The sequence below is a fragment of the Tachysurus fulvidraco genome, chromosome 21, assembly GCF_022655615.1.
Source record: "Tachysurus fulvidraco isolate hzauxx_2018 chromosome 21, HZAU_PFXX_2.0, whole genome shotgun sequence".
NCBI classification, from domain to species: domain Eukaryota; kingdom Metazoa; phylum Chordata; class Actinopteri; order Siluriformes; family Bagridae; genus Tachysurus; species Tachysurus fulvidraco.
In genome coordinates this window covers 11,376,291-11,398,008 of record NC_062538.1, presented here as the reverse complement: position 1 = coordinate 11,398,008, position 21,718 = coordinate 11,376,291, and the positions used below count along the sequence as shown (strand labels likewise).

General features: G+C 40.5%; 1 protein-coding gene across 2 annotated transcripts; it reads left to right on the top strand.

Annotated features, from left to right (window-relative positions):
- Nucleotides 1-12,438: 12,438 nt before the first annotated feature.
- Nucleotides 12,439-18,001, top strand: slc26a1 (solute carrier family 26 member 1). Of its 2 annotated transcripts, XM_047806018.1 has the most exons (4): nucleotides 12,458-12,591; nucleotides 13,847-13,891; nucleotides 15,150-15,795; nucleotides 15,899-18,001. In XM_047806018.1, the coding sequence occupies exons 3-4, from the start codon at nucleotides 15,178-15,180 to the stop codon at nucleotides 17,405-17,407; spliced, it is 2,127 nt and encodes a 708-aa protein (XP_047661974.1). In that variant the 5' UTR covers nucleotides 12,458-12,591; nucleotides 13,847-13,891; nucleotides 15,150-15,177; the 3' UTR covers nucleotides 17,408-18,001. The 2 variants fall into 2 exon arrangements, with proteins under 2 accessions (XP_026995663.2, XP_047661974.1); XM_027139862.2 differs by lacking the exon at nucleotides 13,847-13,891 and having other exon boundaries at nucleotides 12,439-12,591.
- Nucleotides 18,002-21,718: the final 3,717 nt, after the last annotated feature.

Here is a 21,718-nt window from a genome sequence, read left to right as displayed (position 1 = left end):
CACTTTGCACTAGAATACTATGGAATTAATTAATGATTAAGTTAAAAATATTAAATTGAATTTGGTTTCATTAAGGTAATATTTCCACGTGTCACACCCGAATTAAAGGGAAAAGGGGCCGAAAGAAGGTGTAGCATTGAATCCTGCTCACTGTTAATCCACTGTACAACAACAACAGCTTCGAATCAGCACTAGAAGCCAGTGTATACAATGAGTTTTCGGAAGTATGTTTAATGCATGTCACACATAACAGACACACTTCCAATTTAAAATAACGTTTCAGCCCATATAATATAATTTTCATCTCATTAAAAAACTTTGAGCCATTGAATTTTTTTTTAAATTTGTCACCTACTGTACATATATGGCATTTAACATATCATAGTATACCTCTATAATAAGATTACTGTTCCCTTAATAATAATGCACCTATATAATATACTATTATAAAAAATAATCTGGAGTTGCTACAGGTACAGAATTTCTATTACGTAAAAAGTAAAAAGCTGTAAAAAGCAATTTTATTACATTTTAAAACTTGCATTAAGTATGCAGGAAGTACAGGCAGACAATCCAAAAGATGAAACAAGGTCACAGTCATAAACAGGGCAAAAAGCAAACTCGTAAAACCAGGTAACAAAGTAAAAAAAAAAAACAGATGAATTACACCGGGCTTGATCAGTCACTCAATGATATGGTGTACTTCACAGTGAGTGAGCAAGTTGCTAAAGAGTCATTTTTAGTGGCAATTGTGATAAGTGGTAATAGGTGTAAATGGCCAGTAATCAGAAAAGGGTTAACATGACAGTATGTGCATCTCAGCTAGTCCACTCCTTACAGTAGTTCAGTAATCATGGTATCGTCTATTTAAGGGGTCAATTTCCAAAAATTCAATAAAATGGCAGATAAACTTTAAGCCAAATTTCAGTAGCTTGTTATCATTGTTGTAGCTCTTAAATGATTACTTCTCTTAGAGCTTTTTAACTTTATTTGATGTTCTATATAAGGTTTGTTTGAGTCTAATGACTTTTATGTGTTTGCTTATTTTTATAATCCCCTAGCTAACCAACAATCCAACTTGAAGTAATGTGAATAAAGTAGAAATGTGTTAAATATTTTATATGATTGGGTTTAATCGGTAATCTTGTCATTGATGGCAATTCTGTGTCCTAACAGTAGTGAGCCAGGGCCATGGCCTATGGAGTTAGGGAGATGTTTTTGGTTACTTTTATTTTTTACAATAACCTTATTGCACAGTTGTGCACATCACTTAACTTATACTTTCTGAAAATAATTCAGCATTCCCTTTTTTGGATAGGTTTCAAACACCTTTGCACATCTTGATTTATTCTATTGTTCTTTTCAAAAATGCCCCAGATCTGTCAAATGAGAGGAAACCTACTGTGAACAGTGCTTTACAAGTCATTTCAGTAGTTTCTAAAAGAATTTCAAAAGACTCGCAGGTGAAAATGCTGTCTAATCTCCAGCTGTTTAACAGTGGCCTGGAGGTTTTGTGTAAAAATAGATTGGTATATTTAGCTGTCCATGATTCCCTCCATCGTGACTAGAGCTACCATGCCAGGTAAAGAGAAGTGGCATCACCGTGCTTCAGCATGGTTTGGTGATATTGATCTTTTTAGAAGTATGCCCGATAATTTCTACTTAGGTCTCATTGGATCATAACACATTTTTCCACATGGTTTTGACCAAATTTAGGTTGCTATTGTGGTGAGAGAAGTGACTCTATCATATGAAGAATATGAGAGATGGTTGTCATATACATGGAGTGACTATTTTCAAGTTTATTTCAAGAGCACATTTTACACAACCTAAGTTGACCAAAGTGCTGTACATCCGTACATAGAAGAATGAAACAACAATGGAAAAAGACAACACACTTCTAAACTGCATTAAATGACAAAAAATAAAAATAGGTTTTAAATTTAGATTTAAAAACACACTAGTACTTACCAGATATTCCTGCAGCTCCTTTAGTACATACTGTAGAACCTTGTATGTCTTTGGAGTGAAGAAGCAAACAAAAGTGTGTGGAGAACATACAAACTTAATATTCACAGGGCAGATTAAAGCCCAACCTTGGTGGTGCGAGGGAAATGTGCCAACCATGAAGTCATTAGCGCATTTCAGAGAGACAGTATGTTCTGTGTGTATAAATGTATCACTGTCTGGATTCTCTAGGAACTGTAGTGTGAATTGCTGATACCTGGATATTTAATTTCCACTTTGCAAAATACAGGTAATAAATGTTACATTATTGTTTGACACAGACTATATATGCTGTGTATATATACTGAACACAATTATAAATGCAACACTTTTGTTTTTGCCCCCATTTTTCATGAGCTGAACTCAAAGATCTAAGACTTTTTCTATGTACACAAATTTCTATGTACACCTACAATATTTCTCTCAAATATAGTTCACAAATACAGTATGTCTTAATCTGTGTTAGTGAGCACTTCTCCTTTGCCAGATAATCCAACTACCTCACAGGTGTGGCATATCAAGATGCTGATTAGACAGCATGATTATTGCACAGGTGTGCCTTAGGCTGGCCACAATAAAAGACCACTCTAAAATGTGCAGTTTTACTGTATTGGGGGGTCCGCTGTCAAACCAGAGCATCAAAACATGCTAAATGGGTGACATGTCTGGTGAGTATGCTGGCCATGCAAGACCTTGGATGTTTTCAGCTTCCAGGAATTGTGTACAGATCCTTGCAACATGGGGCCATGCTTTATTGTGCTGCAAAATGATGGTCGTGGAAAAATGGCACAATAATGGGCATCAGGATCTTGTCACGGTATCTATGTGCATTCAAAATGCCATCAATAAAATGCACCTGTGTTCATTGTCATTAACATACACCTGCCCATACCATAACCCCACCACCACCATGGGCCACTTGATCCACAACGTTGACCTGAGCAAACCGCTCACCCACATGACGCCATACACGCCTTCTGCCATCTGCCCTGTTTAGTGAAAACCAGGAAAGACAGGAGCGCGTGCCAAAGGCCGATAAGGTAACGCCCCTTACCCGAGTGCATAATGCACTTGCATGCCTTTCCTCAGTTCACTTTCGCTTCTCGCGACTTCTGATCCTACCTCACAGCTCCCTGGTTTTTTGGACTGTACTTTCTGTCTTCAGGGGGACATATCGCTTGATCAGCCTCCGCCGGACATGTTCGTCCTCAGCCAGGTTAGCTTTGCGAGCCGCCCCACGCTCGCACCCCCCTTTTTTCTGTAGGCTGCCCACCTGCTTTTTTGCCTTTTTTCCCTCCTTATGGCGCTCTCCAAAGCGGCTCCGCGGTGCGGCTTCCTCTGACTGGGCCGACATGTGTCCTTCCCCGTTTGAGGATTTACAACCGGCCGACGACTGCTTCCCCGAAGGACCGGCAGGTTCCGGGGATGAGGCCGAGGCGGGCCTTCTTGAGGGCTCGGATGACGAGGTAGACGAGGTCCCCCCGCTCCACCTCAAACGGTGCTGTTGGAGCTTTGCGAACGTGCCGCCGCACGCCTCGACATCGAATGGCCGCCTCTCCTGAACGCTTCAGATCAGGAGAGGGATGTGTATGACGGTAAGCTTCTAGGGCCTCCTGCCGTCCCGAGGAAGCAGCTCCTGCCCGTCCTCCCTGCATGTGAAAAACACATGAGGTATTGCTGGGGAGATCCGCTTGATCTAAAACACGGTCTCGCGGGGCTTGAGGTGAAGGATATGGCGTTTCTGGGCATGGGCGACTCCCCCGTGATCGAGCCTTCCATCGCCAGACACCTTAACCCATCCCTGGGCGGGCTGCTCGCCCCACCCAAGCCTGTCCTCCCAGGCAAGATGGATCGTTTCTCCGCATCAATCCATCAGGTGTCTTATAAAGCCTCAGCTCTTTCCATTCGAGCTCTCAATGTCTCCTTGCTGTTGTCCGCGTATCAGGCTGAACTCCTGCTTGATTTGGGCCAGCAGCGGGAGAGTGATTCACCATTTCCCGATCTCTGGAAGGAGATCATCACGGTCAATGACCTCGTCCTCCGCAATGCCCGTCGGGCTGTCCAGGCTAGCGGGCGCTCTATGGCTTTGTCGGTGGTCGGAGAACATGCGCTGTGGCTCAACCTATCTGGTCTCCCTGATAGTTAGAAGCGCCGCATCGTTGGGGCGGCAGTTGATCCAGGTCAAGCTCTTTTTGGCCCAGCCGTTGCGCTGATGCGCTGATGCAGCAGCGCTGCGTTGATAAGAAGAAGGAGGATGAGGCCTTCAAACTGTGTCTTCCTAGAAAGCCGGCGCCGCGCCAGACACCATCTGGGCGGCCGCCTAACGCTCCTGCTGCGGGACACCATTCCCACTACGCTGGCAGGTCCAACAAACCCTGTGGGAAGCCACAGGCTCAGCAGGGCGGGCCTGCTCCCCCCCGATAGGCCCTGGGGTACGACGTCTTTCGCCGCGGCCGCGGCTCGGAGGCCTCCTATTCCCGCTCCTTCTGTTCCGAAACGTAAGCGGCCGACCTGATGTTCGTCCTCTGGGGGTCTTCAGTCCGCGTTCATGGGCGGCCAGCCCTCCGGACACCCGTTCTACCCTCCAGGTTCACCCGTCCAAGAGACGGAGGGTCTCCTTCGGCGAGGTCAGCCCCCCCTCGCTGGCGAGGGTCATCCTTTGTTCCGCACAGGCTTCACCATTCCCTGTGTCACCCAGAGTGCGTTCCCCGGTCCCAGTAGGGACGGTCGGGGGATCGAGTGCAGAAGCAGTGTCACCAAACACCCCCCTTCGCACACCTCTCACATGTTCAATAAAGGCTACGGCCCCAGTTTTTCACAAAAAAATTATGAAAACTTCTCTGGTTTGGCCACTGGAAGGCGCCGTCGCGCCATCAATGAACGTTCCGGCCGGACCGGCCCCCGGCGTCCCGCCCTCCCGTGTAGGGATGCTCGGAAGTCACGTGACAGCCTGGCTGTCTGTCTCGGCCCCCGATAGGGTGATTCAAACAGTCACGAGGGGTTACAGTCTTCTGTCCCACACGGACCAGGGCTCTGAAAGACGAGATCTCATCTCTTCTCGAGAAGGGAGCAATTCAAGTTGTACCCGCGCATCTAAGCAATCAGGGGTTTTATTCTCGTTATTTCCTGGTCCCGAGGCAGGATGGATCTCTCCGTCCTATTCTGGATCTCAGAGTGTTGATCAAACATTTACGGAAATACAACTTCAGAATGTTAACACGCGGCTTTCTCATACGTTCGATAAAGCAGAACAATTGGTTTTGCTCGATCGATCTGAGCGATGCCTTTTTCCACATAAGCATCTATCCTCCACACACAAAATTCCTTCGTTTCGCCTACCAAGGCGTATGTTACGAATTCACAGTCCTTCCGTTCGGGCTCACACTGAGTTCTGTCTGTGTGTGGAGGCGGGACTTGCACCACTGAGAATAGCGGGTCTCAGGATCCTGACTTACATAGACGATTGGCTTATTAAAGCTGATTCGAGAGAGAATGTGATTCAGAACACTGCCCATGTGCTCTCACACATCGCTGCACTCGGTTTCAGAGTCAATGTGTTAAAGAGCAATTTCACTCCCGCTCAGGAAGTCATATTCCTGGATCTGGAGCTGAATTCCGTCGCGATGCGCGTGCACCTAGCGCGGGGGCACGTCTCTTTATTCATGAACTGTCTATTGCGGTTCAGGGAAGGGGCACGGATACAGTATCGCACATGTCTCAGATTACAGGGTCTTATGGCTTCGGCTGTCCATGTCTTGCTTCTATGTCTTCTGAGAATGAGGGCTTTCATGAAGTGGATTTTGTCCCTTCATCTTTGCCCGTTGCGCGTTTCCGCTTTGTCTCGTTGACGCGTGTGTGCATGCCCGCGCTGCGCCACTGGAGAGCTGTGGAGTTTTACGCACATGGGACCCCTCTCGGGGCGGTCATGATGGGGAGCCACACAAGAGGGCAGATCAGTGAACAGTGTGTGGCCGATCTCACTTCGCTCAGCCCATATAAATTACTTGGAGCTCCTCACTGTGTGGAAAGCTCTGATGCATTTCTCACCCCGCCTGCGGGGGCATCATGTGCTGGTACGCTGTGACAATACGACAGCTGTAGCATATATCAACCGTCAAGGCGAAATGCGCTCCTCCAGGCTTCACGCTCTGGCTCACAAGCTGTTGGTATGGAGCACGCGGAATTTTCTGTTGTTACGGGCGACTCACGTCCCGGGCCTTTTGAACAGGGGTGCAGACCTTCTGTCGAAGGGGAACCCTCTGTAAGGAGAGTGGAGGCTCCACCCCCAGATAGTGGGACTTCTCTGGGAGAGGTTCGGCCAGGCTGCCGTCGATCTCTTCGCCTCGTGCGAAAACGCCCACTATCCTATGTTCTTCTCGCTTTGGGACGAGGACGCCTCCCTCGGCGTGGACGCTCTGGCTCATCCATGGCCCAGCGCGCTGCTCTACGCTTTCCCTCTGCTCTGCCTGATATCCCGGACCCTGGCCAGGGTCGTGGTGCAGGGTTTATCTCTGATCCTCATAGCCCCCAGGTGGCCCAAGGCACCTTGGCTAGCGGAGATAATTCCTCTTCTGTATGCGGAGCCGTGGCCCCTCCCGTTGCGTACGGACCTCCTGACCCAGGCGAATGGGGAGATTTTTCATCCTCACCCGGGCAGGATGGCTCTCTGGGCCTGGCCCGTGAGAGGGTGAATTTGAGCACGCTGGGGCTTCCCCCCCGTGTTATCGCCACGATTCAGAGTGCCAGGGCCCCTTCCACACGCTCTCTCTATTATTGCAAATGGCATGTGTTTGAGGCGTGGTGCAAGCAGCACCAGCTCATCTCGTATCTGTGCTCAGTCACTGATTTTCTGGGTTTTTTACAGGGCCTTATCAATCGTGGCAGGTCTTTTTCGACAATTAAGGTCTATTTGGTGGCTATCGCTGCATGTCACGCCGGTTTCGGCGACGCTACAGTGGGGCAGCACCCCCTTATCCATAGATTTATGAGGGGCGTGCGCCGCTCCCTGCTGGTCACCAGGAGTGTGGTCTCGGATTGGGATCTCTCCATGGTGCTGGAGGTGTTGGCCCAAAAGCCCTTTGAGCCCCTGGGGAATATCTCCCTCAGGTTGCTGTCCTTCAAGACGGCGCTGCTCCTCTCGGTTCATTCCTCGTGCACCAAATTCTCACTCAGCGGGGATAGGGTTTGGCTTAAGCCTAACCCGGCCTTCGTGCCTAAGTGCTTTCCAGCCTTCACTGGTGGTGTGATTGAGCTCTCCGCTTTTCACCCTCCTCCTTTTTCCTCTGCGGAGGACCAGAGGTTGAATGCTTTGTGCCCTGTGTGCGCCCTATGGGCATACGTGGACAGGATGGACTCTTTTCGGGGGAGCGATCAGCTCTTCATCTCTTGGGCCCCGGCGAACACGGAAAAACCCATCTCTAAGCAACGCCTCTCTCGCTGGATTGTAGAAGCTATCTCCTTAGAGTATGAGTCTAGGAGCGTGCAGCCTCCAGATGGCCTCAGGGCTCACTCCACAAGAGGCTTGGCTGCTTCGTGGACTCTGTTTGGGGGAGTTCCCTTGCAGGACATTTGTGCCGCTGCAAGCTGGTCCTCTCCGCACAACTTTGTCAGGCACTACCGGCTTGATGTTACTCGTACCACCGTGGCTCATGCGGTCTTGAGTGTGGGCTCTTCGTAGCCAAATGCAGTCTTGTCAGCCCTGTCCACCTGGCCTGGCTGTGCATGTTTTCAGGCATATGGTCTTCTCCCCGCCATACGCTCGGGTTGGTCCATTTACATGTTTATTTACATATTCTTTTCCTGCAGGCTGCCCGCTTGTTGGACGTCATCGAGGTTTTAACATGCATGTTGCCGCATGCTGTGTTTCCCTTTGGCTGAGCTTTTTGCCCCGCGCAATATGTTATGTCTGCTGCTTTGTGACGTGCCGAGCACCACCTTTTTGGCCGTCCTCTGGCTTACAGGGCTTCTCTGTGAGTGTATTGGGCAACCGGGGAGTTGTCTATATCTCCCATAGGTGGATCTCGAACATGAGATGATGAAAGAGAACATTAGGTTACTGTCGTAACCCCGGTTCTCTGAAACATCGAGGGGAGAGATCCACCAAGATTGCCCTGCTTGCTGCACGAGAAGCGAATATGTACACTGAGGAAAGGCAGCGCGTGCAGGTGCATTATGCACTCGGGTAAGGGGCGTTACCTTACCGGCCTTTGCCACGCGCTCCTGTCTGTCAAGCCAGACGGTGCAATTGGATGCTTCTGTAGAGGTCAGGAACGGATGCCCTTCCCATAGGTGGATCTCTCCACTCGATGTTTCAGAGAACCGGGGTTACGACAGTAACCTAATGTTACGCGTGGTCTGCGTTTGTGATGCCAGTTGGATGTACTGCCAAATTCACTAAAACGCCTTCGGAGACGGCTTATGGTAGAGAAATGAACATTCAATTCACGGGCAACAGCTCTGGTGACATTCCTGCAGTCAGCATGCCAATTGCACGCTCCCTCAAAACTTGCGACATCTTGGCATTGTGCTGTGTGATAAAAACTGTACATTTTAGAGTGGCCTTTTATTGTGGCCAGCCTAAGGCACACCTGTGCAATAATCATGCTTTCTAATCAGCATCCTGATATGCCACACCTGTGAGGTAGATGGATTATCTCGGCAAAGGAGAAGTGCTCACTAACACAGATTTAGAAAGATTTGCGAACAATATTTGAGAGACATAGGACTTTTGTGTACAAAAAGTCTTATATCTTTGAGTTAAGCTCATGAAAAATGGGGACAAAATGTGTTGCTTTTATAATTTTGTTCAGTGTATCGTGTCTTGATCGTGTCTCACAAATTAAAAAAAAATGCCTATAGAAGTTATAGTAATATATTCTCAGATAATCAGGAGAAGATCAGATCAGATCAGATCAGATAATCAGGTAATCACCCAAGTGGTAATAAATGTAGTCTAACTTGTGAGGGTGTACATTATGTCTCGCTTATTTTTATTCTACCGATGATCTTATCTGTTAACCCTTGCACTTGGACACAATTTCACTACCATCTAATAAAACAATAAGTAACCACACGTACTACCAGAATCAGCTATGAAGAAAATGAAACATTAACCAGATTTTTAGGCTAAAATACAAACAAAAATTACAAAATTCTTCTACAAATATTAATCATTTTATACTTCAAATATAGAAAAAATATTAAATAGATTTGATCACCTGCTAAGTCAGTACATAGTAACACCACCTGTAAATAGTTTTTGTAGTCAGTTTGGAGTTTTTCTATTCTTGTTGAATATTCACCCAGAATTCCTTGCAGGACGCTCGTAGTTCTGAGATCTCGGCTGATGATGCACCTACAGCATGTTTACAAGAAATAAAAGATCTACATACACACAGACTTTCAATGATTTTTAAGTCAGGAGACTGTGAGGGCCATCCCAAAGCCTTCAGTATACATTCCTTGAACTAGGTCACGGTCGATTCTGAGGCATGTTTTGGTTAACTGTCTTGTTATCAAAGCCTACTTCTTTTCAGATGCACTTTCTTAATTGTCACATTTGCTTCTGGAATATTCTGATATTTAGTAGAGTCTATACTTCCTTCTACCCATGGAGTGCTTTCTGTGTGTTTCCTGCACCACAACCCCAAAGCTTACCAGATTCACACAGTTGGCAAGGTGTTTTTGTCATGTTTAAGTCTCCAAACATACATTTGGTGATTGTAGTTCCATTTTTCCTTTATTAATCCACAGCATTTGACCTTTGTGATGAGGATGAAGTAAATTTTATATACTTACATACATATTTGTTGCATTAACATTTGATAAAAATGTTAGTTTAAAAATTGTTTGTTGTAGAGCATATGTTTATTTAAATGAAACTCCAAATCTATGCTTTGGCAAGGGGTACACAAATCTTTGCATACTGTAGCAAAGTACAGAAATTTTAACACTTTGTTCTGGCTACATCTAAGAAGAGAGACAAACTCTTCTGAGAACTAATGAGTAACTTATAAGCTACACAAGCATGTCTTTGTATTCAATTATAACTTCTTCTTTGGCCCTTTTTAGTTAACCTCAGTGTGGGGGGGCATCACTTTTTTAACAGTGTTAATGCGGCAGTATAAAAATATGATGAGACTTAGGATTATTATTTATTACTATAATAAAATGTTTAAATTAAACAGTGCTAATTACATTTGAAATGACTGAATTTGATGTATAATCATGTAGAAATCTCATATTTGGAATATAAAAAAAGACTACACTGTGGATATTTTCTGCAAACACAGTCATGGAAATGACATCAATTACAATTACACACCCATCTGATAATCATTGAGTAACAGTTATTAAGACCAGAAAGGCATCAAGTCAAGAAGCTTTTATTGCATGTGCACATAATCAGACATTTTAATTTCTTTTTATTACTTTTAGCATCTTTGCATGTACAGTTTATTTATTTTTAGCTAAGTGTCTCAAGAAATTCTTGTATTTTCATCATAGACATTTCATACAGAGGTTTCCCAGCCAGAGGAGGCACTGTTTCCATGGTGATTGGAAGACTGAAGGACCACATCTCCCCCTCCCCCTCTGTCTGTCCTGGATTGGCTGATGAGACTAGGAGCTCTGTAAGGCGCGACATTTTTTTTCCCATCATCCTTTGTCCCATTCAAAGCATACAGAGTGAGCTGCTCAATACCAGGAAGTCATGGCTAGAAGAAATGCATGACATATATCCTGATCCACTGCACTGGCTCTCAGTTAGAATGTGGGTGAGTTGCTCTTTCTGTCTCAGCTTAAAGCAAGCATTGTGAATTAAGCATGTTAATGTATTTAAAGCTTTCTGGACGTGTGAGCAGTCCGATCAGGGATGTGATGTTTGAATGAAAACATGGATCTGCTTTCTCACTGAGATATCTCTGCAAATTAACCAGAAAGTATTATTCTGGCTCTCAGCTGTTCTCTTAAATGTGAGTCATGGTGTACAAGTGAGGTTTTTTTTTGTTTTTTTGTTTTTTTTGTTTTTTTTTTTAACATAATGCATGTTCTTAGATCAAAACACTTCTTGTGTCATTTTAAAATGAATAAAGGTAAGGTTGGTGATTATGCAGAAATATTTTTGAGTCAGTCAGTTTATGCTGTTAAATACACACACTTGCCCACCCAATGAGCCCCTATTCTAAATCTACTATTTTCAATTGAAGTACAAATCCATGAAGGATCCAAAATGGAGACATCCTCTAATGTAATTGTACTGAATTATATTGTACATTCAAAAAAGAATGTACAAGAATGTGCTTGTAAATGATTGATTTGAACCAGTAATAATTCAGAGTGATAATTTTTAATGTTAGTCTTTTTTTTTAACTAGTTTGTATAAAGTTAGAAGGAAATCCAGCCACTTCACTGGTTATTTGGTTGTCCTACACCAGGGTGAAGAAAGGTTTCCAAACTTACACTTTCAGAATTACTAGCCTTGAAATAATCTTTTTTTTTCCAATTATCACGAGGAATATCTTGTTGTTTGCCAGTCGTAACCACAGTGGTCTCTGCTGGGATTTTTATTTTTAGTAAAACAGGAAAATACAGTTAGTACTGTAGATCTTTTACTACAATCTTTTTAAAAATAATATTTTTATTGTGATACTCCATAAAGCTTTTTAGTTCCTGTTACATTATACCAGCTATAAGCAGTCATTTCCTTACCAGCCTCTCTTTTTTAATTTGAAATCAATAAAATCACTTACACACACACACACACACACACACACACACACACACACACACACACACACACACACACACACAGAGCTACCATGTTACCACAGTTTACCAAAGCAGAAACTCTTAAAGCACTGGGAAAGTTTTTCATGCACAGGTTAATGAATCTTTTAATTTACATTTTTTGTAATTAATTGATTGCTCTTGTTTTGATTTTTTTGTTCTTTATATGAGATGCTATAGACTGCTTTGTCTAAATTTCATTTGATCTTATTTGCATTTAGACAGACATTTTCTGTCTCTGAGTCAGTTTTAAACATAACACATTTCATAAAATCACATATTTGATATCCAATTAACATTAAACCCTAGGATGACGATATTGTTTTCAAATCTCACTCTTTATGTAATAATATAGAGAACAGACATGAGTAATATTCTGTAAGAGACATAATGGCAAGACGTATGTATGACTAATGTAATGAATCACAAAGGTGCTGGTTTACACAGCAGGTGATTAGAGTGAGAAGCTGAGGTAGATGTTTTAGGGGGGTTACTTTATATACCCAAACACCTCGTGCGTGAACACAGTTTGGAGAAAATGGACTTTCTGCACACTTCACCCTTATCCTGCTGATATTGCTCAATGGAGGACTTGAGAACACTTGCAGCTCCACCCCATGTGTTTTCAGCCTATAAAACTAGGCAGTATCTGTTGAGTAGCTGTCTTTCTGTCTCGTGGGCTGTGCCACCATGCTTGAACTACACACACTCTGAGCCACAAGGTAGTAAGTGACAGTTCTTTTAGAAATAAAGGGTCGGCACGAGGTTGGATTTGAGTCTTTAACCTGTGTAATTGTGGTGAGTAGTTTTTATTGATGGTAAATTTTTACATTGTTTATTATACATCCTTTGATTGGGATTATTGTTATTTCAATGCATTCAGTAACCATTTATATTAAGGATCAATTTATTTACATTATTCAGTGAATTAATCAACATTACTAGATTTTGCTTTCTCATCTGTTCAGAAGGTGTTTAATTTTTTTTATTACACCAGCTGTGAATTTGTCTCATCTGCAAAGAACAGATTTAAATTTATATCGATGTTTATAGTAACAGCTCATTCATAGAGACTTGCATGGTGTACTGTACATGCCAAAAAAAAATTTAAAAGTGCTGTAATTTAAAGAGAGAGAGAAAAACGAAAGGCCGGAAAGGGAATGTTTATAGCTGCTATAACATTGATTCAAAGATTCTACAACCGTATATCAAACAATAAACAGATAAAATGTATGATATGTCAGTTATTACTTACATTACAACCCTTCTAAAGAACTGTTCCTTCGCCAGCCTCTCTCTCTCTCTCTCTCTCTCTCTCTCTCTCTCTCTCTCTCTCTCTCTCTCTCTCTCTTTCACTCTCTCTCTCTCTTTCTCTTTCTCTCTGTCTCTTTCTCTTTCTCTCTCTCTCTTTCTCTCTCTCTCTCTCTCTCTCTCTCTCATTTTCTCTCTCTCTCGTTCTCTCTGTCAGTTGAGTCAAAACATAAACTATATATACGATATAGAATAATACCGTTCTCATGTCAGATACCTGCTGGCTGTCATAAATTACTGAAACTAGAGAGTCATTTCATAAATTTTAAAAAAACTTTTAAGCAAATAAATAACCCTGCCTTACCTTCATTTGTTACTCATATGCAAAAATCCTGGCAGCATGGGCGTCTGTATGTGTATTCTTCTTTACAGGAAGATAAAGTACATCAGGACCTCTCTGCTTGCTTTAATCACTTTACGACAACAGCAATGATTATTCTCCTGTGATCTACACACATTCAGCAGAACATCTTTCATCTTCTGTAGGAACTAGTTATCTAGGGTACTGTGTACTTAAATGATCAGTTCAGTCAATAAAAACAAACAAAAAATTCACCTTAGGTTTACACAATTCAACATGTGGTTTGAAGATATTTACAGAAAATAGTTTGGCTGAAACTGCCTTCCCTTATGTGTTGGTCTTATTTCTCCAGATTAAAAACCATCTGCTTTTGGTGTCAGGGGAAAGAGTTCTTGATTATTTTTTTTTATAGATAATATTCCATTCATTCATTTATCTCAGGTACATAAGCTTTCTAACGTGAAAGAAGACAACAGGATAATCTTGGTGAGTGCATGGGAAATATCTTCACAGAACAGTTTGATTGTGAACAGAATTGTAAATGAATAATGTAGAAAAGACATTGTTAAATTTTAACAGACTATAGGGACATTTATTTACATGTATATGATTAAAAAGCAAAGCTGAGGTTTTCTTCCACCGAACACATTTGATTTTCACTCTTTCTGTCAGGAAAAAAAAGACTTTCTAAGCTCTATTTTGTTCAAACACCACAATTTTGTATAGTCATAGCTTCATATTTAGAGTCCATATGATTTCATAACAAAACTAACATCTGCCAGTCATAGTACAGTTTATCACTGCAGTGTTTGTTGTGACAACAATGATTTAGCATTCAGCTAGTTTGTAGCATGTGCCTTATTATCTGCCTAGCTAATGTTTAAAATATTAAGAATAAAGAAGTTTTTAGTTTGTTTAAGTTAATGTTTTCTCGTGTTTATGTACTAATTTACCATCAGTGGCTAAAATCAGTTTGTGAGTTGAAATCACAGCAGACACCTTTTTTTGTCAATCTTTCATGTGAAGTTTTATTCATACTTCAAGTAAGTGTAAAAAAAATTTAAACTTACTTGAACTTACTTATTATTGTTCTGTTTAAGGATGTAGGTAAAATATTCAAATTCATCAAATTAGAATATTTTACCTACATCCTTAAACAGAACAATAATAATGTATTTTAATGTGCTAATTTAAATTATGTTAATGACTGAAATGAGTTAATGTTGCCCTCTATAAATTCCTTCTGTGCCATGGATAGAAAGTTATACACTGTATAAACGATCCTTGTGTTAGGTTTATGTGTTAGGTTTCACAAACTCAGGTGTTTTTTGTTAGGAGAGTTTTTTGAAAACTGTGGTCAATTTTTGTATTTTGTTATTCTATGGCCTTTTGTTATTTATTTTTTTTGTTCAAATCCTCATCTTTCCTTTTGTGTTTAATTCTTCACTTTGTGTAATATATCTTTCTTGTCTGGTTTGGCTTACTATCATAAAATCATCACATCTAGCATGATAATTAATTCCAATGGGGACACAAATATATATATATATATATATATATATATATATATATATATATATATATATATATATATATATATATATATATATATTCCTTAATCCTCAATTGTACTTAAGTAACTTTGCCTTATCAAAACCTTAATTTTTTTAGTTTACTAGTCAGGTAACTTGTTGAATTGACACAGTTAATATACAGAATCGTTGTTCTTTTGTGTCTTCTTAAGGACATAGGATTAAGAAACTTGTAGGCACATGGGGACAGCATTAGAAGACATGGAGGATACGAAGCCTCAATACACATACCAACTGGAACGCAAGTTTCAGCAGAAGAAGGGACCAGTAGAGATCATTAGGACCAAACTGCTCCATCACCTGTCTTGTTCTCTGCCCAAAGTGAAAAGAACATTAATAGACTTCTTCCCTGTCGTGCATTGGCTGCCAAAATACAAGATAAAGGAATATGTGTGCGGTGATGTGATGTCTGGGCTCATAGTCGGGATTATTTTAGTGCCTCAGGCCATCGCTTACTGCTTACTTGCAGGCTTGGAACCAATTTATGGGTTGTACACATCCTTTTTTGCCAATATCATCTACTTCTTCTTGGGAACATCCAGGCATGTATCTGTGGGTATCTTCAGCCTCATGAGTTTAATGGTAGGACAGATTGTGGACAGAGAGGTCTATTTAGCAGGGTTTGATGTGAATGAGGACAGTAAGCAAAGCTCCTTGGATGTTGGATGGAACAGCACTGAAGGCAACCAGGATACTGTAGTCAACTTCACCATGGAGGCTTTCAGCATGGAGTGTGGAAAGGAATGCTATGCGATCAGTATTGCAACAGTTGTAACATTTCTTGCTGGGATTTATCAGGTATGCCCTTTCTCCAAATCACACAAATACAAACAAATATGTAAATAAATGTTCTTCATTATTCTTCGTTATGTACTGGTGTGTTAAATAAATTTCTTTTCAGGTCCTGATGGCTGTGTTCAGACTTGGGTTTGTTTCAGTTTATCTCTCCGCTCCAATGTTGGATGGCTTCGCCACTGGTGCCTCATGCACCATCCTGACAGTCCAGGTGAAGTATTTGGCGGGTCTGAAAATCCCTCGTCACCAGGGTTACGGAACAGTTGTTGTGACTTGGATCAACATTTTCAAGAACATACATAAGATCAACCTTTGCGATATGATTACAAGTGCAATTTGTATCGCTGTCCTACTAGTGGGTAAAGAGCTCCAGGACCGGTACAAGGACAATTTGAAGATACCTCTGCCTACAGAGTTGGTAGTAGTGGCCTTAGCAACAGTGGTATCCCACTTTGCTGATTTGAATGGTCAGTACAACTCAAGCATCTCAGGTGCCATTCCAACTGGTTTCATTCCCCCACAGGTTCCAAACTTTGAACTAATCCCAAGGGTTGCAATTGATGCCATCCCATTAGCAGTGATCAGTTTTGCCTTTACTGTTTCCTTGTCAGAGATGTTTGCAAAAAAGAATGGCTACACGGTCAGACCAAACCAGGAGATGTTGGCAATTGGATTTTGTAACATCATCCCATCATTTTTTCACTGTTTCACCACAAGTGCTGCACTTGCCAAGACTATGGTGAAAGACTCGACAGGTTGCCGTACACAACTTTCTAGCGTGGTGAGCTCTTTGGTCGTGCTTTTGGTCCTTTTGTTTTTAGCACCTTTCTTCTTTTCCCTGCAGAAGTGTGTCCTTGCCTGCATTATTATTGTCAGTCTGAGGGGGGCCCTGCATAAATTCAGAGACTTACCCAAGCTTTGGCGCCTTAGCAAGATTGATGCAGCTGTCTGGATGGTGACCATGTGTTCAAGTGCTTTGATCAGCGTAGAGATCGGGCTCTTGATTGGAGTAGTCTTCTCCATGGCGTGTGTCTTGGCACAAACCCAACATCCCAAAACTTCACTAATGGGACAAATCGAGAACACTACATACTATGAGGACATGGACGACTATGACAACCTTGAGATCATTCCAAAAGTAAAGATTTTTCGCTTTCAGGCTCCACTTTACTATGCAAACAAACACTTTTTCTTGAAGTCTTTATTCAAAGCAGTTGGGCTTGAGCCATTCCTTGAAAGAACAAAACAGAAAAAAATAGAGAAAAAGGCTAAAAACAGAACTGCAAAGCAGAATGATAAAGAAAATGATGTTAATTTTACCCTGGTAGCAAGCGAAGTGGATTTCCACACCATAATCCTTGACTGTTCTTCCATCCCTTTCATTGACACCACAGGTATTAGCACCTTGAAAGAACTGATAAAAGAGTACAAAGAACTTGGTGTAAATGTGATATTGGCATGTTGCAACACAACGGTCATAGATTCGTTGAGACGAGGTTCTTTCTTTGGGCCTGAGGATAAAGAAATGGGAAGACGCTTATTCCACAATCTACATAGTGCAGTTTCTTTTGCTACAAGTGACACTCCAGCATCAGTTAATAATACACCTGTGTAAAGGAAAACCTGATTTAATGCTCACATTTAACAATATAGACATTAAATACACACCAATAGGTTACTATGTTTTTAGGAAACATTCAAAATTATAAATAATTAGCTAATGCAAAATGCAATCTAACAGCATTAATACTTTAATAATAATTTTTTATTCTTGTACAATACACATTTTTTTCTTATTTTCACTTACTGTAAGAAATAATCCTATTGTTACTGTAATGTACTTATGCCACATTCACATAATGTGAGAGAATATAGAAGTAGTAGTTAGCATTAGCAAACAATTGTGTTCATTTTAAATAGGTGCATACATTCCTACATTTTAACTGACCAAAAGTTATATAATTTATAACAAGATTATATATTAAATTAAAATGCCTTATGGATGCGCAACTTTTATGTTGTCTATTGAAAAATCAAAGCTCCCAAAGCATCAAATTGCTACTCGATGATTGTCACAAATGTTCCTCAGTAGGAAAGTGGAAATGACAGTTTTTCCCATATGATGTGAATACGGCACTAACCAGCTCTTATAAATGTGACTGATGTAAACCAATGTTTTTGTATTAATAAATATTATTGATTTTTCTTAGCTTTCTGGTTTTCCTTATATTATATCTACACACACACACACACACACACACACACACACATATATATATATATATATATATATATATATATATATATATATATATATATATATATATATATATATATATATATATATGGCAGAAAGCTTTGCATGGCATAAACCATCTCATCATATTTTGATATCATTCTCATATTATTTTATTAATAATAATAATAATAATAATAATAATAATAATAATAATAATAATAATAATAAATAATGAAATAATTAATTCATTAATTATTATAGAATGACTCATTTTTTATCACTAGTGACCTTTGATATTTTGGAACACTGATAAAACAAAAATCACAGCTTGGGTCATGTAATTTGACACTAGAGACTTATTATTCTTTATGGTTGAATAAACATCTCCATTACACTCACTATCCACTTTACTGAGAATACCTTCTCATTCATGCATTTATCCAATCAGCCAATAATTGTGGCAGCAGCTCATTGTGAACTCTGTGACTTTATCTGTGGCGTGGATGTAAATATCAAATAGGTTGTTTAAGTGTTTCATAAACTGCTGATCTTCTGGGGTTTTTACACACAGGGGTCTCTAGAGTTTACCCAGAATGGTGTGAAAAACAAAAAACACTGAACGACATTTCTATAGGTGGATTGGAAACACCTTGGAGAGTTTAGAGAGGTCAGAGGCAAATTGTTTCATTTATTGACACAACATATCAGACCACATCTGCTTCAGAAATTATGTCCTTTCTTAAGTATACAAAGACTGAATGTATCTATGTTAATTCAATTAAATTTATTTGTATAGCAATTCAGCTTTGCAGATGTATGGAAACAGAAGAGGGAGATAAAAGAAATAAATATAATAATAAGAAGAAATAAGGATTTAAATAAATAAATATATACGATTAAAGTTTAAAATTAATTTTAAAAAATATTAACTTCAAATTTAAAATACTGTATACAGTATCTATCCCTATTCCTAATGAGCAAGCCAGAGGTGATTACAGGAAGGACAAACTCCCTGAGATGATATGAGGAAGAAACCTTGAGATGAACCAAACTCAGAAGGGAACCTCATCCTCATTTTGGGGACACTAGACAGTAAATAATTTAGATATAATGTACATAATTACATAATTCCTACAACAGTTTATAATAGTGTAATGAGAACTCCTGAGGAACTAATGAGTCATCGCAAACTCAGTTCAGCACAAAACTCTCGGATCTACACATGCAGCACTGCAGAATTACGGGAAGAATCTTTGCTATAAGACTGCAAAAACCATTTCCACCTAAACAAAACATAATTCCAACACTAAACAAACAGTCAAAACTTAACACAGTCGGCATGGTAAAAACAACCAGATTCTGCATATTCCAATGGTTTAAGGATAAGTGTGTGTGTGTGTGTGTGTGTGTGTGTGTGTAATATATATATACACACACCAGTGTTGTAATGTAACGGAGTACAAATACTTCGTTACTGTACTTAAGTAGAAATTTCACGTATCTGTACTTTACTTCGCTATTTAAATTTACTTTTACTCCACTACATTTCCTAGATAAAATGTATACTTTTACTCCGCTATATTTCCACTAAGCATCTTCGTTAGTCGTTACTAAAAAATAAAATCAGAAGAAATGTGTGCGACTAAAAAGGGAGGTTTGGCGAATCACTGCTCCAAGATTGTATTACGCTCCGCACGCTCTACAGAGAAGCACAGGCACGCGCCGCGTGCACGCGCCGCCAGAGCTGGAGGCAGTTATCTATAACGTTAATCGACTGAAAGCTGCAAATACGGCAACCAAAAGCAGTGAAATTTCACTATTCTTATTACCAGAGTTGATAGCACAAACAAAATATTAATGCAAACAATCCATTCAATACTAAATAAAAATAACATTTATTGATTTGGTCTTGTGAATATTTTTTTTTTTATTAATGACTGCATTCATTGGACACACTTTGTAGAGAATGCACACATACATGAACTGATTTGATTCAAGACTGGCATCATGCATAAAATTTTGGTGTCCATTTTTGCCATTTAATAATACCATAACTTTTGGCCTACTATGTAGTCATAATATAAAACTCTTGTTTTAAATTCTCATTGAGTGCTAAAACCCTGTAAAGATGAAATCCTACAACCACCTCTGCTCTTATGTCTACGGAAAATCACTGAAATTTTACTTTTAATACTTAAGTACAGTATATATCAGATATTTTAAGACTTTTACTTGAGTAATATTCTAAAAGGTAACTTTCACTTCTACCAAAGTCTTTTTTCTAGTATAATACTCGTACTTTTACTCAAGTATTGCTTTTGAATACTTTATACAACACTGACACACAAAAGTTTAGGAACCCCTGACAATTTCCAAGATTTTCATTTATAAATATTTGGGTGTTAGGATCAGCAATTTCATTTTGATATATCAAATAACTAAAGGACACAGTGATATTTCAGAAGTATGCAGAAAATGCGCAATATGCATCAAAACAAAAAAGCCACACAAATATTTAGTAGATAATTATTTAGCATAAATAACAGCCTCTAGATCCTTCCTATAGCCTGTAATGAGTGTCTGGATTCTGGATGAATGTTTTTTGGACCATTCCTCCTTACAAAACATCTCCAGTTCAGTTAGGTTTGATGGTTGCTGAGCATGGACAGCCTGCTTCAAATCACCCCACAGATGTTCAATGATATTCATGTCTGGGGACTGGGATGGCCATTCCACAACATTGTACTTGTTTCTCGGCATAAATACTCGAGTAGATTTTGAGCAGTGTTTTGGGTCATTGTCTTGTTGAAATATCCAGTTCAGGTGTAACTTTGTGACCGATTCCTCATTATTCTCAAGAATCTGCTGATATTGAGTGGAATCCATGCAACCCTCAACTTTAACCAGATTCCCAGTACCGGCACTAGCCACACAGCATGATGGAACCTCCACCAAATTTTACTGTTGGTAGCAAGTGTTTTCTTGGAATGCTGCGTTCTTTTCCCGCCATGTACAACACCCCTTGTTATGACCAAATAACTCAATCTTTGTTGTTTCATCACTCCACAGCAGCTTATTCCAAAAAGAAGCTGGCTTGTCCATTGCGTTTGCATACCTCAAGTGACTCCATTTGTGGCGAGTGTGCAGAAAAGGCTTCTTTCGCTTCACTCTCCCATACAGCTTCACCTTGTGCAAAGTGCGCTGAGTTGCTGAACGATACACAGTGACACCATCTGCAGCAAGTTGATGTAGGTCTTTGGAGGTGGTCTGTGGGCTCTTTTTGACCATTCTCACCATCCTTTGCCTCACCAATATTTTACGTTGCCTGCCACTTCTGGCCTTAACAAAAAGTGTGCCTCTGGTCTTCCATTTCCTCACAGTGGACACTGACAGCTTATATCTCTGTGATACCTTTTTGTAGCCTTCCCCTAAACCATAATGTTGAACAATCTTTGTTTTCAGGTCACTTGAGAACTGTTTTGCAGCCTCTATGTTGCCACTCTTTAGACGAGAGTCAAAGAGAACAACAACTTGCAATTGGCCACCTTAAATACCTTTTCTCATGATTGCATGCACCTGTCTATGAAGGTCAAGGTTTAATGAGCTCACCAAACCAATTGTGTGTTCCAATTAATCAGTGCTAAGTAGTTACTGGTATTTAAATCAACAAAATGGCAAGGGTGCCAC

Excerpts from the sequence above, each read along its gene's own strand:
- slc26a1 (XM_027139862.2), top strand. The coding sequence starts at position 15,178 with ATGGGGACAGCATTAGAAGACATGGAGGATACGAAGCCTCAATACACA. Across the intron at positions 15,796-15,898 it reads TTCTTGCTGGGATTTATCAG|GTCCTGATGGCTGTGTTCAG; the intron begins GTATGCCCTTTC and ends ATTTCTTTTCAG.